This window comes from Anneissia japonica, unplaced genomic scaffold (genome assembly GCF_011630105.1).
Source record: "Anneissia japonica isolate Jap-2015-1 unplaced genomic scaffold, ASM1163010v1 scaffold288014_len389662_cov180, whole genome shotgun sequence".
Taxonomy (NCBI): domain Eukaryota; kingdom Metazoa; phylum Echinodermata; class Crinoidea; order Comatulida; family Comatulidae; genus Anneissia; species Anneissia japonica.
In genome coordinates this window covers 113866-131149 of record NW_022737244.1, presented here as the reverse complement: position 1 = coordinate 131149, position 17284 = coordinate 113866, and the positions used below count along the sequence as shown (strand labels likewise).

Below are 17284 nucleotides of genomic sequence, written 5' to 3'. Positions count from 1 at the left end.
AAATACAGTCTGCCATATAATCAACTTTTCATTAATTTCTTTTTTTTTTTTGTTAGGATAGTGAGTGAAACTTCTTTTATTTTTAAAGAAGTTATGATGATAAAACTTCATCTTTAAAAACATCTTGTATATTAGTTAATATTTCATTATTAGTATCATTTAAAATCTGTGATTTTGTGACATCAAAGTCATAGATTTCATTCTCTTGTGAAGTGCTAAGCGTTTGGGTCAATTCCCTGAGTAGAGGGTTGCTCTCTGTCAGTTTTGGAGTCCCGTCTGGCAGGGGAGTTGTCTCCTGTTCGTTCAGTGGGCTGGTCGTCTTGGTTGGTGTGGTTGTCTTTGGTGGTGGGGTCGGCGTCTTCTGGAGAGTGGTTTTCAGGGGTGGTGGGGTCGGATTTTGTGACATCAAAGTCATAGATTTCATTCTCTTGTGAAGTGCTAAGCGTTTGGGTCAATTCCCTGAGTAGAGGGTTGCTCTCTGTCAGTTTTGGAGTCCCGTCTGGCAGGGGAGTTGTCTCCTGTTCGTTCAGTGGGCTGGTCGTCTTGGTTGGTGTGGTTGTCTTTGGTGGTGGGGTCGGCGTCTTCTGGAGAGTGGTTTTCAGGGGTGGTGGGGTCGGCGTTTTCTGGAGAGTGGTTTTCAGGGGTGGTGGGGTCGGCGTTTTCTGGATAGTGGTTTTGAGGGGTGGTGGGGTCAGTGTGGAACTGTTTCTTGGCAGCGTCTTGGTTTGGACTGGAGATGTTGGAGGCTCTGGATTCGTTGAAGGTCTCCCTGCCAAACTTGTTTGATTGGGCGGTGTCTTTCTCTCTGTGGCTTTCTCCATCGGTGGACTGTTGGGCGTTTCCTGAATTGTTGTTGGTGTTGAATTCTTCGATTTCATCTGCTGGAGCTTCATCATTACCTAAAGAAAGAAAAAAAAACAACATATATGAAATAGTATTAGAGCTCGAATTAGTATTATTTTAATGACAGCTGAAATTCAAAACGCATCCTAAAAAGACACAAGCCTGGTTCTCACGAGAGCCCTAGTATCCGGATCGGGAGCTAACGTGAGAACGCCCGATCGGTTAGCGCTAACCGTTAGCTGTATCCGGATACCGCTAACGGTTAGCAAGCGCTATCGGTTAGCAAGTTGAGCGCGTTTTTATCATTAACCAATCACATGTACGCATTTACAATATCCAGTTTCTTATTGGCCAGTCATTCGATCATCATATTTTTGGTATCCGGATCGGGATTTTCTCGTATGGACGCACGGCAGCTAACTGTTAGCAGGATCCGGATCTTGCTAACTGTTAGCAGCCGTGTGAGAACATAGCCTAAGTAGTAGAGTACTAGAGATTCAAAATGATGACCTCTCTTAAACAATCCACAAAAAAAAAAAAAAACTTACATAGAGAACATTAACCTGAGAAACAAAGCAAAATTGAAATAATACTTTTCATCACGAACTAGTAGGGCAGAAAAATTTACAACAAAATAAAAACATGTTCAAGGTAATCACTAAATGTTTAGTGGAACTGAGACTTTTTGTAAGATTATGTAGAATTTAATAAAGTATATTTTTGGTTTACTTTATTTTAAATGCCTCAGTGTATCATCAAATAGGGATTAAATTGCACTTTTTAGAAACACATCCAGATAATCCATTAAAGTTGAAAGATCTTTTTCCAGTGGGGTGCTTCTGGCGGGGAAATGACCAGGAGACAATCACTTGCTCTTTTTTTTAGAAAAGTAAATGGCCGTTTTTAAAGTACACTTTAAAGACTAAACTTCAAAGGACATCACACAAAACCAACGGATACACATCTGATTCGAAAGATGGTACGCAGTGGCGGCTCTAGTGTATATTTTCTGGGGGGAGGGGGCTGAGCTGTCTGACAGGGGGACTTGAGCTCATAGGCAAAAGCTGGGGGAAGGGTTTTAGAGGGTGTTCCCCTCCCAAATGAGATTTTTTAAAGGAGAGGAACCTCTGGATTGCCAGAAATGACATTCTCAGATTGTGACAGGCATGTGTTGGCTTGGCGTGGGCCTATTTTTATATTTTTTTTTTAGTCCGACTGCCCGACGAGCTCTCTCCGATTGGGGGGGGGGCTTAAGCCCCTGCTGTCCCCCGCTGGCACTGCGACTGATGGTATTTGCAAGCTGAAACACAAGAAGAGCAGCAATGGATTTGAAACACTAGGGATCAAACACGTCTTACAAGATAATTTTATTTTCAAATAAACTAACAGAGAAAAAAAAATAATTTGACAGTAAATATAATAAACTACATAAATATTGAACACAAAAAACAAGCACCACAGCGAAGATGACAGATGATATGAGTAGTTTAGCTGTCTAAGCGAAGCTGCTTTCTTATATATAGCGGATGAATCAGCTAACTTGATACAGCAACCAGGCCAAAAATGCACCATACGATGGAATGTACACATGTGCAAGGGAAAAGAATCACTATTTACGCACAATTTAATGTTAATGCAACAAGGATGTATACTGTATTGAGATACAACCTTTATAAGAATATAACATTTAAAAAACGAGAATGGTTAATGCAACAAGTTCGTTAGTAATTGTTAGTCTACCTTGCTTGCTATATTCTTAAAATTATGTAAAGTGTTTCATCGTCATATAAGTACACATTAATAGCTTGTGCAACATTCAAAAACATTAAATTAAGTTTCAACATCACATTTCTAAGTCAAAGGTCAAGGAATATATATACAAATTATCCAGCCAATCACAGAGCATATTTATTATGAACATTTTATTTTTGATCAACCAAATATATTATGGTTGATCAAAAATAAACTTATTATTTATTTTAAGAAAACCAGATGAAAACAATTTTGGTTGATGAAAAAGAAATTTAATATTCATACATAGGACAAACACAATCAAGTGAAATTCTTCTATTAATATTTATTGTTTGTGACCATACATGTTGTGTAACCAGCGTGGAATATCTGTTTATACACTTTGACATTATAATAATGAGATAGCTTACACTGTTATAATTTGAGGTGTCATGACAAAATGAGTCTTGTATGCCAGGTCAATATGATATACAGGTAATCAAGAAAGTTATATTTTGACAAAAAAATCATTGAATCATACACCTAAATGCCTTGTTATTTAAACCAAGGACATTTAACAGTTAAAAGTCATTGTTCAAACTATTTGGTTGTGAGCCAATTAAGGTCGCCAACAAAGTTGCTGGACATTATATGAAATAAAATATTTTTACACTTGAGGCTTGTTATACAGTATGTCAATTATATGATAAGATTTCCCATTTTAGCAAAAATCCAGGTGTTAACTTTCGTTTGGCGTTCAACACCGGCAAGTGGTGAATAATAATTTGGGTGACCCTAAATTTGATTATGTCAGTGCATTTCAAAATCCTAAATTGTTTGAGCTTTCGAGGCCTGTCCACACAACCATCACCGACATTGGCCCCCGTCAAGCAAATCTGGGCGCAATCATGGGCTGAATGTTAAAGTATCATTGAAAAGTGCTGCAATTAAGTTGAGTGTTGTTTTTCCTACTATTTTACATCTCCACCTGTTGCTCCTTACTAAACAGTAATGTGTAAGGACTCTGAAGTATAATTTAGCATCAAACATAATACATTTTTAAATGTTAGTTGTTTACAACGAATCCAGCTCTTTAACTGGTCGCAATATAATAACATACTGCATTAAGAATTTCATTCCTTCTCTGATAATAATATATAGCGACTGACCCTTTAACCATTTAGACGTTTAATAACAAATTTTAAGAAAAAGTTATTTGACGAATGGTGGGTCGATGAAGGTAGCCATATCAAAAGGTTTGAATACCAGGGCTCTAAAGATGTTTTCAGACATTTGAAAATGATATTGCTTTGGTTATACTCAACCAAGAAAATAATAGCTTATAATGTCATCTATCTGTTTATTAATAACTCATTTTTCATGTTTGGTACCACAAGACTCATTATGTCACGACACCTCAAATATTTGGGATGTGTTACTATGGAAACTTACCGTAATCCTTCTCTGTCAATAAAGTAGGCTAAGTGCATGCAAACAAAAGAAGAAAGATGAAGTTGAGATGAAATAAAGAACTATAAATAATGGTTTTAACAAAAGATGTAATATGATAGCTGTTAATAGTATCTGTACTACCATTTAAAATTAAATGAGCATATACTATAATAGTTCAACAAGGGAGTTGTTATAGTGACTAAAGGTAAAACAGTTTCATGCATGTGCAATCTATTATTACTTCAATCAAGAATTTTTTTTATACCTTGAACTCTATTTCATGAGGGCAGAAAAAATGAATTTTTTTTTTCTCATGTTGAAAAAAAAATCTTTATTATCAGGAAGGAATATAGAATGACTTGTTTGTTCATTATTTTAAATTTTTATATTTTTTCCAGGCATGATCCATGGTCTGAGTACTGTCAGAGTCTTAATAAAAGCCAGGAAGGCTCGGAACAAATATATTACCATTACTAATACAGATTTTGTACTGAGGGATTTTAAGGTGGTGGCAGGCATGATAATCACTTGCGTTTAACGACCGTTTCCACAAGTGCGTTGGTTGGCTGGGATGTTATGGATGGCAGCTCCCCATTGGTACTTTTGAGTGTCTCTTTTAATTCCCCCTCTATAACTACATTCTATGTTTTCTGTGGTTGACCGGTACTTTTACTTCTCACAAAATTCACATTTTAACACTTCCTGGCTAGTCTTCCACATGGTAAAAATAAATAAATATATTTATTTTTACAATAGCAGGAGCACTAACCATTTTTATTTGAAATAATCAAGTGTCTGCGTTGAGAATCAAGGTATAGAAAAGTCTTGCTTTGGAAACTAGGTCATTGTTACTACATAAACTTACCACTCACGACACACTCATTATTTCAACTGAAATAAAATTATATTTAAGATAGTGGTTGAGCGACTTGTCATGAAAATATGCAAAGTTAATGTCTGTATTAAGGCAGTATGGTTGATAACCAAGTGGCATATGGTTTGGAAATCGGTTTTTGATATCCTACTAAATCATGTGATACCAATCTTAATTATACAATTTAAAATATGTATCATCATTTTTAATTTATACAATAAATTGGAAAAGCTTTTTATATTGTAATCCAGATTAAAATTCATCTGTATTAATTATACTCAAATCTTTAATTTAAGACTAAGTGTCAAATGCATTTATGGCTTCTTTGGAAACCCCTTTTTACTATAATTTCATTCATTTGGCAGTCAGCACAAAATGATTAATAAGAACCATGGGATTGGTAAAAGTGGTTAACCTAGAAGGCTGAGTGCCTGCTTGCTGTGTTGAAATGCAAGTTTATATTTGCAATTATGATACAATGATATGAATAACCAACTCAGATTAATAAAATGTAAATCCACTATTAATTGTACTTTCCAAATGTATTTCCAATAATTATTTTCATACATTGTACCAAGGGCATTCATTCTTCATAATATTACTGTATCATACATGTTCAGGTGAATGACTATTCTATGCATCGTTATACATGTTCAAGGGCATGGGAGGGTTTATTTGTTAATAATTCACACTAACTTGTAAATGGCTTGCACATGCTTCTATATAAGGTACAAGATGACATGATCATGTGATGTGATCATGTGATAGGTGAGAAGCATGACAATGTAATATGAGTGATGATGTTCATGTGCATTACCTCATCTTTTGGTGAGTGACGATTTGGACTGTTCTCTTCAGGATAATCATCACGAATCGTATCATCCAATTTCGATGACAACTGCTGGTGGTTATTGGGAGGAGATTTACGTCTTGGCGAGTCATTGGCAAACGGTACCGGTGACTTCTCCCTTTCTGGCGACTTTGATTCTTGATTTGTTGGCAGGTCCTCTCCACCTATGTCTTCGTCAACTTCTTCAGCTGCAATTTGATCAATTGGAAGATCAACTGCTGTCTCTTTCGTGTCTGCAACTTCCCTTGCACCTTCAGTCTCCGAGTTTTCTTCCTTAGCCTTGAAAACTGCATTAGGATCTATAAACAAGACAAAAGACAAACTGTATTATTTTTTATTAAACCGAAACTGTTAAGAATGATTCTTTTTTTTAAATTTAATTAATAAGCATGATTACGTAGTTAGTATGGTAACAATGAATTTACTACAACCACTAAACTTCATGAAGAAGAATATGAGTAATAATAGCCTTCCCAAAGCTCTGCTCTTTGGAGAGGCAAATAAAGACAGGAAGTGATCACAGGATAAATTTAACAGGAACTGATCACATACTAAAAAATACTAGACTGTTGGCAATTTGGTCTAACTGTAGGTACAGTATAGTATCACAGTCATACTAAGCGTTCTAAGCTGCCTATCAACTGCAACTATGAAATTAATTACAAAAACTAATGGAGGGATCGACTGAATGAAACCGCCCTGGGATGTAACTATAGGCACTCATGTTATTCTAAATATTCTCACAACAAATAGTTGTTTTAACAAGGGGTAATTAAACTTGACAGGCATGGAAGAATACATCGAGATATGCTGAAAAAAAAAATCCATTGCCCTCCAGCACCTACTGAATGATACAAGATAATTACAGGAAAGTACATACTTCATCCTAATAAGAATAAGAATATTTTATTTGTTCTGTGGAACAGCTAATGCAATAAAGTTTTTTTGTCTCTATTTACATCTAACAGAAAGTACACTCTCCAATTACAGAATGGAATTTCTTGATGATGCTTTAAAAGAAATCCCTTGTGTCGCCAGATTTGAACCCAAGACCTTTGGATTGGAAGGTGAGCATCTTAACCAAAGATTCTAGAAACACAAGACAGAACTCTCCACAACAAAAAACTGTAATACCAAAATGCTAACGTTTGTTTATCCCAGCTGTGGATAAACTTATGCATTGCGGTAAATCGTCATCTAATTTTTATTTTTATAGGAAAAGAGAAGGGCATAACATTCGTCAGGGATGCATAAAAGCTATGACGTATTTCCGCTTCGCTATGTTATGCATGAATTCTATCTTGTTCTATTCTTCCTAGCATCTTTGATCAAGAAGCTACAGTTTTGTCTCCAGCATTTATATCATTAGACCCATCAAGTATTTTAACGATAACCTTCAATATAAAAATGTTTAAAGGTAATTACTGTATGCCTCATTACCTAAAATTCTATTTAAAATAATAATTTCATAACTGACTGAATGCTGCAAATGTAGGACCAACAGCTAAAATGTCTCACTTGAAAGACAGTGTGCTATTGAATGTTGTTCATCAGAAACACACACAGAGAGCAGTAATATTTGAACTAAGTAATCTTCAATATAAAAATACTGGATGCTAATGAGGATAACCTTCAATATAATAATGTTTAAAAGGTAATTATTCCTGATTACCTTAAATCCTATTTAAAATAATCCTTTCATAATTAACTGAATATTGCAAACGTAGGACCAATAACTAAAACGTCTCACTTGAAAGACAATGTGCTATTGCAAAGTTGTTTAGCAGAAACACAAGGAGATCAGTAATATATTTGAACTAGGGACCAATCGCCTAAAAGGATGTCAACACAAAAACAATGGATGCTAATTATTAATGTAATCATTAATTTATATTCACCATCATCATAATTGAGATGCTGGTCCTTTTCCCTGCTTCGTTTAACTGTCGTGGGTTTGTGGTGGAATACGCTATCAGCTTCTTTCTGTTCTGGTGACTTTTCCACACGCTTCTTCTTTTTCTTTTCCGGTTTTTCTTTTTTGACGGGTGAAGGTTTGGTTTTTGCAGGAGGGGAAGACTACAAATAGAATTATGAGTTTAAAAAATTATGAAACTTTGACAGTGAAATAATAAATTCAGTTGTGTTTATGGTTCATATATTAATTTTTCTTAATATTACACTAATACCTTTCATTTGAAGGTTAGAGCAAAGAAAATATTTCATTGCCAATGGACAATGCATAATACCGTGCCTAATATTCGCTGTGTAGGCCCTTGGCTGATGATCAGTTTAAAAATTTTCTTAGTGAAGTCTGTAAACTGACTTATTTTGATATATGATATTATAGATTGGAAGCTATTAATTTATTTGATTCTTTAAAATAATAAATTAATTTGTACACAGACAGCATCCTTTATGAGAAAGGTGTGAATATGATTAAATTGACTTGTATTTGATTTCACATTACAGTCACTCAGCTATTCTTATGTGTGTACATATCTGCTGTATGCAGAGTAACTGTATCGCATTTACACATCATTTTGAATCCACGTAAAGACCTCAGTTACATGTACGACTATTAGAACTCACTGTGTACTTATGCTAATGACATCTGTGGTACAGAACGACCTTAACAAATGCACTTGTGCACGCAGAAGCCTCAACAATACATTGTACTCATTCGTTTGATCAAACTACTTGAATCCATGTAAACATACTTAATTACCTTTTGTGGAGGAGGCTTTGCTTTGATAGGTGGCAGGGGTCTAAAAATACAAACAAAATTAATTACATCTGAGCACATTCACGATTGATAATTAAGACACAATTGACATTGATTATTGTGCATAAACACCACATGTGATATTAGGTGTTATATATAGTATATCACACTGCATCTTTGAATCTGTATTGTATATCACAGCTACAGTACTACCATGGAGAAAATAAAATAGATTTTTTTTTTTTCCTATTTTATTTTCTCCATGGTACTACATACATGAAAACAAAACAGTTAGTACTTGAATGATGTAATAAAAATTGACATGAAGCACTAAACTAAGGGGTGCAAACCTGAGTGGGTAGCCATATCACACTAGCTGGGACCATGGAGCTAGTGCCTAGGCCCCTGTTCGAAGCAGGGGTAAAATGTTTAGACTTGAAATTTGGATTTTCTTTATCAATACCATCATCTTTGAAATTATTATTCTTATCCACAATGATAAAATTATACAAATTTGGATGAGATCAAATGCTTGATAAAGACAGTTGGATTAATATATTATATTTCAGTGCCATTCATAAATTTTTGTTTAAATCCTTATGCCAAATTACAGCATATCAAGTTATATTAATTTATCTCCTTAAATAAAGGTAGGAGAATACCGAATAGCTCGCAGCGTCATTTTAAAATCCTTATATGAGAAGACTTGGTTCTACCAACAGAACCCTATGAGAGAAGCAGTTCGAACCAGCGCCGATGTTAAAGCTGTAGTTAGAGGTGCCCCTGCCTGACCGCTTGACCACTTGAATGCTACCTGAATGCACTTACTTCTTCTTGACATGTCTTGGTGATAATACAGCCGAAGGCTCCCATTGGCCGTATGCAACCTTTTTGAACCGTTCCCCACCTGCTGCTACGTATTTACTTTCCGTCTCGATTTGAGAGCATTCTGAAACTCGCTCACCGTTCATCTTGTATAGCCTACAGAAGTTGCAGTAAAGCAAAATTAATGATAATCATCATAGCTTAAAATTATTTAAAAGAAACCAAAATAGCGTTTAATGAAATATATATCTGAGATACAATGCATTCTAACCTTCTAATTGCAAGTCCGTTTAACAAGTTAACTCTGCTGTTTATCTCTGTCAAGACAGTCTCAAAGTTCTGTAACACTCTGTACCTCAGTAACATCCTAAGAGGTAACTCTTTATCATCGCCATTTCTGTACACACTAGAGATGGGTGATGAGAAGGGAAATAAACAAAAATGTTATTACATAAAAAAATTAAAATATGGTTCAAATATCTTACTATCATGATTTGAGTACAATTCCTATGAATTTATCAACATAGCAGCTTAACAGACAGCTGTAGTCAGTGTCGGTGCCAAGGATTCCCCAACCAGCCGGGGTCGACACATACCTCAACCCCACCATACAATACGCGGAAACAGCAGTCTATGACTGTCAAAATTGTAAGATAAATACTATTTTGATGATTAATTAAATACTGGGCGTACTGACATCTGGATGCTGGGCAAAAATAATTTCCATCATTCAATCAAACAAGGTATAAGATATTGTTATTATTATAAGAAATATTATTTATTATAATCTCTGATTCAATGTGGAGGTCTCTTACTATATAGTTTTTGTTCCCACGGGAACATGGCGAATTCTAGCTGACCGGCGTATTCTACTATGAGTAACGGGATGTATAGCCTGCAAAAAAAAAATAAATAAAAAAATAATATTTGATAAAAAAACCTTTTAAAATATTTCATGGATAAAACATCATGTACTGTAATAATAAATAAAGTAAAATATTTGGTCTAAAGAAACATTAATTAGAAAGTCTAAATAAAATTCTTCCAAGTATTAATTAGAATACTTGGATACTTTATATCAACATTTTATATAAACAGATTCTAACATAATATTTACAATAAAAACAAATTATGAATATGAGTGAGTACGGTGGCAATGGGGATGATCGCAAAGAAAACAATAACAACAATAATAGAAATATGGTTCAACAGAATATAGGACACCTTCTATGTGCTTAGCAGAAAAAACATTAAATGAAAAAAAGGCTTAAATTAACATGTACAATACTCTAAAAGTAATAGCTTACTGTATTCTCAGAGCTGGCCATATGCATTTACATAATATATTCATTGATTTAAACCTGAAAATTTATAATATTTCTTTTGTGTTGTGACCTCAAGTATCTGGTGTAATTATAAAATACTTTCCCTGCACAAATTCAAATTTTAATAAGACAGATATAGAAACAGTGGACATCATTTTTTATGGTGAATTAACTAAAAACATTGCTAATAATATACCACCTCACAAATATCACTAAAATTACTCGGCCAACACTACAGTAGTATTTCATTATTATTTCAGAAGCTAAAAAATGCTGACTTATTTAATACCTGATTATTCAGTCTATTATCTTGTTTTGATTATTAGTAGATATATCATCACTCACACCACGGACTAACACAATCAAAATAGATTAGTGTTTAGTTTGTGAAAATAAAATGTAAGCGTACAGTATCAAAACAAGCGTGTATTGGTTGTCAAGCACTTTTGTATTCTTTACCAGAAAAAAGCTGTAACAAAAACAGTGCATATTTTAACACGTTTTTTTTGTTGTCACAAACAAACACAATCTACTTTAATTTTGTTACTTTGTGATATGAACGATGATATGTCAAGAGTACATCTTTATAAAAAGGACACTGTTGACACATTATTAATAAGCACCTTCTAATAAATAATTGATTTGGAGCACTGTATATAATTGTATTCATTTTGATGGTTGTTAGCACGTATATGCTTAAGTCAGTGAGTGAGTATAATATTAAATAGCACATAAATAATTTTGAAAAGTACAGCTGAAGGAAGAGAAGAAAATTCAATTGAAAAGACAAAGAATTGAAAACTGGAGAATTCTGACTGTGCAATTGGCTAAATTGTATTCACCATTTTTTTTTACTGATAGCATTACCAACACTTGTGTCCAGATATAATCATTCTGACAATACATTCATTATTTTTTTAAGAATAGATTCATTATTTTTTTTAAGAATAGTTGCAAATTGACACTGTAGATTTATCATAACTTTCTTATCATAAAAATATTCGTTTCTTGTTTTAGCAACTAATCTATTTATTCACACTTTTTACATTTAAACATTTTACTTTTCCATAAAGAAAATTAATTGAAAACAAACCACATTTTTTTTAATTAATTAATTTTTTTTTTCAAAATAATAAATGATAGTAAGTATAATGTGGCACTTAGTAGATGGTGATGTCCTTAACAACAGCAACTGTCATAATTAATAATCATATCATTTGTGTTGCTTCGTGAATAATTTAAACAGGATTAAAATTAAAGTAGGTGAATCAGATCAGCTCATTGGTTAATGGTGTTTTGTTTCTTAAGACTGGCAAATCAATACTCAGCAATACCAACACTGCAACCGTGCCATTCAACAATGCACAGCTTCTATAGATTAAAGCATAGCCCTCAATAATGCAGTTATGGAGTTCTAGAATACAGTACTATACATGAAAATGTACAAATATGCCTAGTATACATGATAGGGGTGCAAGTAGGGAAAGGGCCACCCAGAACCTCCCAGAGGGTCCAGGGGTAAAAAACCCAAAAGCAATGACAATTTAGTTACTTCAAAGTCTTATTTTATTGATTTTAGAATCTACAAATTACAGATAGTGGGAGAGGGGAAAACAACAGGTTCCCCTACGGGTACTTAACAGTGATAGAAATGTTGCAACCTGTAATAGTTTTTAATTCATAAATTCCCATGTTAACAAGCAAACATTAACGATTAAACGTTGACCTGAAGTGGTTGTTTACTTCCTCTGACAGGCAAATACTACTTAAGGCAGCTTACATGTCCTTTTGTTACGTGCATGACTTACTTAAAAGTTAGGTGTAATTAAGATTTAATGAAGAAGTATGCGGATATAAAAGCTAAAAGCCAGTGGGTGTCTTGGTCAAGTGGCTTGTACTCTGTTCTTATTCAAATGCGTAGAATTCCAAACCTTCTTTTATGGGAAGACATAAAGGACATGGCTTCCATATGGGATTGGAAAATAAAGCATCTTAACCTTCAAGTCAGCTCTGTAGATCCTACTGGTCCTACAGTAGTCTACAGTACAAAGTTTCCCTGCATTGTTTTCATTTTGAATGATTTTGTTATCCTACAGTAACATATTGTTTTTGTGACCACATACACCCCCAACAAAATTGGCTGGTTTAAATGAGATTCAAAGAAAAATGTAACTGATCATTAAAAAAATGATCAGTTACATTTTTTAATAAGCGAAAATGGGCGACTGTATAACATTATATTATTAATATTGATTCATAACTTTAGAAAATGATACCCAAGAAGTATTTTCTTATTGTCAAAATGGACCACAATACCTTCATAATTTGCATAATCAACATCATCAATACATATTCTCATAATTATTTACAACAGCATCTTCACCATTACCATTTTGCTGGTCTTATGTGACTGTAACTCGCCCCAAACCATTTGAATGGAAAAATCCACACCTTCGTACATTGTACAGTACATACAATTTAATATAGTCTATATCTTAAAACTGGTTATAGAATGTTTATTTAGGAAAATATAATATTTTTATACTATTGCTTTATGTTCAGATTGTATATCAATAGTCATTTAATTTTAATGATATTAAATTCACTAAAGGCCACATAACAAATTGATTTGTTATTTAAAAAAAAAATTGTTTCATCAATTTGTTCATTCCATTTTAATTTTTTAAAGTGATATAAAAATGTAAACCTTTCAAATATTATTTCTTTTCAAAAAATGTTGATATGCCTTACTTATTATTTTATTAACAATTGCTTGTTAGCAAATAAAACAATGCAAAACAATATACAACCAACAATGACCACTTTTCTATGGACTTGGTCATTAAGAATGTCATTTACATATAATCAGTGTTTCAAAAATGTATATAGTTCAATGTACAGTATTACTAAATGTACCCGAATCAGATAAGATTTTTTTTTTTCCAGACAGTATACTACAAATCTGTGAACATTCACAAAATCATCAAATAACCTGGCCACATTTGAGCGCTGAAGTAATCATTATTCGGTGGCTAGGCAACTAGATACTCTCACCTGCTACGGCTACCTTATTGACAGAATCCATTTGGATGTTTATTTAATCTAACTAGTGAGCAATATTTGAACCAGCTGCCATTTTCTGGGTAAACATGCTTCTTTAGAGATTCAAAGCAACTAATTGGTGTTAACCCTAGATATTTAATGCAATCATAGATATTCATGTTGACAAAGTCACAAATGGAAAGTAATACTTGATCTGTCGACTTAATAAATTAGTGGTTTAACAGGAAAGAAATCTCATGTGTTTAACAAGTGCTTGTATTATTTAGTGGCTTAGGTAAATAAAGTGGAGGCAAAATTATCATTTAAAATGCAAGGGGGCGGGGGAGGGATGAGAAAGGTATAATTAAAGCCAACTTTTGGATTGGTCAATGTTTACTACCAAAGTACATACAACAAAAACTTCATACAAATCTCTGATATTTTCAAAAAAAAAAGAAAGAAAAAAAGAAGAATTATACGAGCACAAGACACTTTTTTTTACAAAACATCGAGGGTGAATCTGCTTAAAAATTAAGAACAAATTGAGGCTGAGGTATAATGTCAAATGAATTTTTCATTTATTTAAATAAGAAAACCAACATATCTTATCTGTACCCTTTTGTAGGTGTGACAATGATACCGTAATATACTGCTGTAAATAATAATTTTCTAAGCTTGAAAACATTTTGAACCTGAAATCAGAACCTGTAAAACAAGAAAACAGAGCCTATGGGCAAAATAAGTATAGCACTAGTAAACATACCCAAACATACCCAAAACATGCATGTTTGTGGCAGGTACACTTTTGCGAGTTGAGTGGCCGAGCGGTAAGGCAGGGGCGCCGCTAGCTAAAGCCTCAACGTCGACGCTGGTTCCAGTCACTCCTCGCCCATGGTTCGATTGGTAGAACCAAGTCTTCTCGGATAAAGACTTAAAATGGAGGTCCAGTGTATACATCTGGCTCATGTGCAATTTAAAGAACCCATTGCATCTTTCGGAAGAGTAGGAGCTTACCCCAATTTTATGGTTCATTTCAGCCCCTGTCGTTGTGGAATGATGTGAACATGTAACTACCATGAAGCGCCTATGCTAGGTAGTCACAGACCACGCCCATACGCAATTTAGCACAATGACGCTGCAAGTTATGGGTTATTCTTCTACCTTTAATGCACAACCCCACTTACTAAATGGTCATTTCTGGATTTCTTTATTACAGGGGGTTGGAATGCTATTATTAGTCCCAATAATCTATTTTTTTTTAGAAATTTCAATGATTTGTAGCAAGTGTGTGTGTTCTTGTATGTTCTTTGGTACTGCATTACCATACATTTATTTAGCACACATACCAAAGTCTTTGGAATATGATTTACTATATACAGTCAAAAAGTAATGGATAACTAGTAGTAGTTGAAAACTGGGAGAAAAATATGCAAATATCACCCCACTTGAAATATTACAATGGAAAGTCTTCTAGTCTTATTGAAACAATTTTTTTTTTTCACATACAGACTTTGGACCTATTATGACAATAGGTTTAAATAAACAGATTATCAAAATCATAATCAAAATTGAATTGCCAATACTTTTTAAGATTAATTTACAAATATAATAATACATGGAAGAATTACTAAATATATCAATGATAACTTTTTCTAAAATAATTACATGACTGATAATGTTATCTAAATAGCTGCCATTATAGAAAGAGTGTAAATACTGACAAGATATGGTCACCTTGGAAACATATAACACTAGTTGCACAACAATGACCATAAAATGATAGATCTGACCTCTGTAGTACTGTAAGGTTGGATTTAATATATTTTAAATGGACTAGTTTAACACTTCAGGCCCTAACCTGTACCTAAGAGCCAAACTAATTTATCTGAGTAGTTGTTGCATCAAATCCTGGTTGTAATTTATTCAATGCAAAATATTTTCTCCAGAAAATAATTTAGTTAAAAGTAAAGAACTATAATTCCTCGCTTGTTTCTGCCATATAATTTCATGTATACTACAGGTATTATCATTATTGTTAAATTAGAAGAGCAATGCACACTCCATGAAAGAAATTAAGTTTAATAATAAAAATGTGTTTCACTGTATTAAAGTAAACTAGAAATTGCAAATTGCAAGTGAAGTGCTGCGAAGTACAACTGCATATAAATGTTCTTCGAACAAAATTATTTATGCGAATCAAGTGAAAATAATGAATAATAAAAATATAACAAATAATATGAGACACGACCCATTGTCTATATTAGAACACTTCTCATTGGGTAACAAAGTCGTAATTTTTCATTTTTGTCAAAAAGTGTTTATAGTGGTGAATTATGGTTTAGGTTTTTTTTAGATAAAGTTTCAAAAATGTCTATGTATGTGGAAAATGTAGTTAATTACCAAAGGTTACAATTTTTATTTTGAAGACTGCATGGTCTAGGAAGTGTACATTTTTTTTATGGGGCAAGTTTCCAAGGGCGGGTTTTTCCAGGGGCGAGTTGACTGCCAAAGAATGTTGCCAAAGTGCGAGCCAATTTGTGAGCCAGCGAGCCATGACGTCACGACAATAGATACGAGACGTTAACGAGTTATGCGAGGTATCGGCTGAGATTTGTGGAGTACAATTCAAAAAAACTATAGGTCTAATAATGAATTATTGTGATGTAAATAGACAATGTTAGCTATCAAGGAGCGACGTTTTTCATTGGGACCTTCGTCCCTTCAAGGCTAGGCCTACCATCCTAGCTAGTCTAGGCCTGGCTAGCGCGACATGCGGACATTGGTACGAGTAGGTTAGTCTACAAACGTCGCCTAAAGTAATTGATTTTACCCGGCAGAACGAAAGAAGGAAACTCCGCTTTTCAGTCGTCTTAGGCGCCTGTTTTTTGACAAACAATGACCTTTCAGAGGTCAAATTGCTGTGAAGAATATGAACTGGCTGCTTCGCAGCAAAAAATATATTATTACTTAGGTTATATGACAGAGTGCCTTTAATTGCATTAAGTACTGTAGTTCTTGTACCATTACTAATTATTCAATAGTTGAAGTACATAATATTTTTATAACTAAGACTTTTCTCCAGAAAATAATTTAGTTAAAAGTAAAGAACTATAATTCCTCATTTATTTCTGCTATATAATTTCATCTATTACTATTATCATTATTGTTAGAAGAGCAATACACACTCCATGAAAGAAATTAAGTTTACTAAAAATGTGTTTCACTGTATTAAAAAAATATATTATTACAAAGTTATATGACACAATACCTTTTAATGCAATAGCTTGGTTCACGTCGAACTTTTATCTAGATATACATCCACTTAACTAGTTAAAAGTTCGACGTGAACCACTCAATTATAGCTAGTTAAAGGAATTAAGTCACGTGACTTAACTTTACTAGAATAACGGTAAATTAACTTGCTTAACGGTAAAGTTGGCTCGGATTACAAGGACACGATTACGTAACGTAGGCATCTAAGTCAGCTTTGTTGTATTGTACCACCATTATCATCTTCTGGCTGGCAACAACGTACTTCAACAATGCTAACAACAGCATCGAAGTAGTCTCATTAGTCTGGTTTTCAGAAATTATTTGTAATATTTTGGGTAAACACCCAG

The 17284-nt window shown here is 33.7% G+C and overlaps 1 protein-coding gene across 3 annotated transcripts in view; it reads right to left on the bottom strand.

Annotated features, from left to right (window-relative positions):
• Positions 1-404: 404 nt before the first annotated feature.
• Positions 405-17284, bottom strand: part of LOC117117271 (doublecortin domain-containing protein 2-like) — a 30434-nt gene continuing 13554 nt past the window's right edge. Inside the window, exons 3-11 of one of the 3 annotated variants that reach the window (XM_033261525.1) lie at positions 10113-10192; positions 9569-9703; positions 9301-9453; positions 8476-8515; positions 7649-7826; positions 5718-6049; positions 4892-4917; positions 4027-4054; positions 786-899 (exon numbers count right to left, since the gene is read on the bottom strand). In XM_033261525.1, coding sequence (XP_033117416.1) covers positions 4909-4917; positions 5718-6049; positions 7649-7826; positions 8476-8515; positions 9301-9453; positions 9569-9703; positions 10113-10192 — 927 coding nt within the window. In that variant the 3' untranslated portion in view covers positions 786-899; positions 4027-4054; positions 4892-4908. Of the gene's footprint in view, positions 900-4026; positions 4055-4891; positions 4918-5717; positions 6050-7648; positions 7827-8475; positions 8516-9300; positions 9454-9568; positions 9704-10112; positions 10193-17284 lie in introns of all 3 variants that reach the window. The other 2 variants (XM_033261524.1, XM_033261526.1) reach the window with 2 other exon arrangements.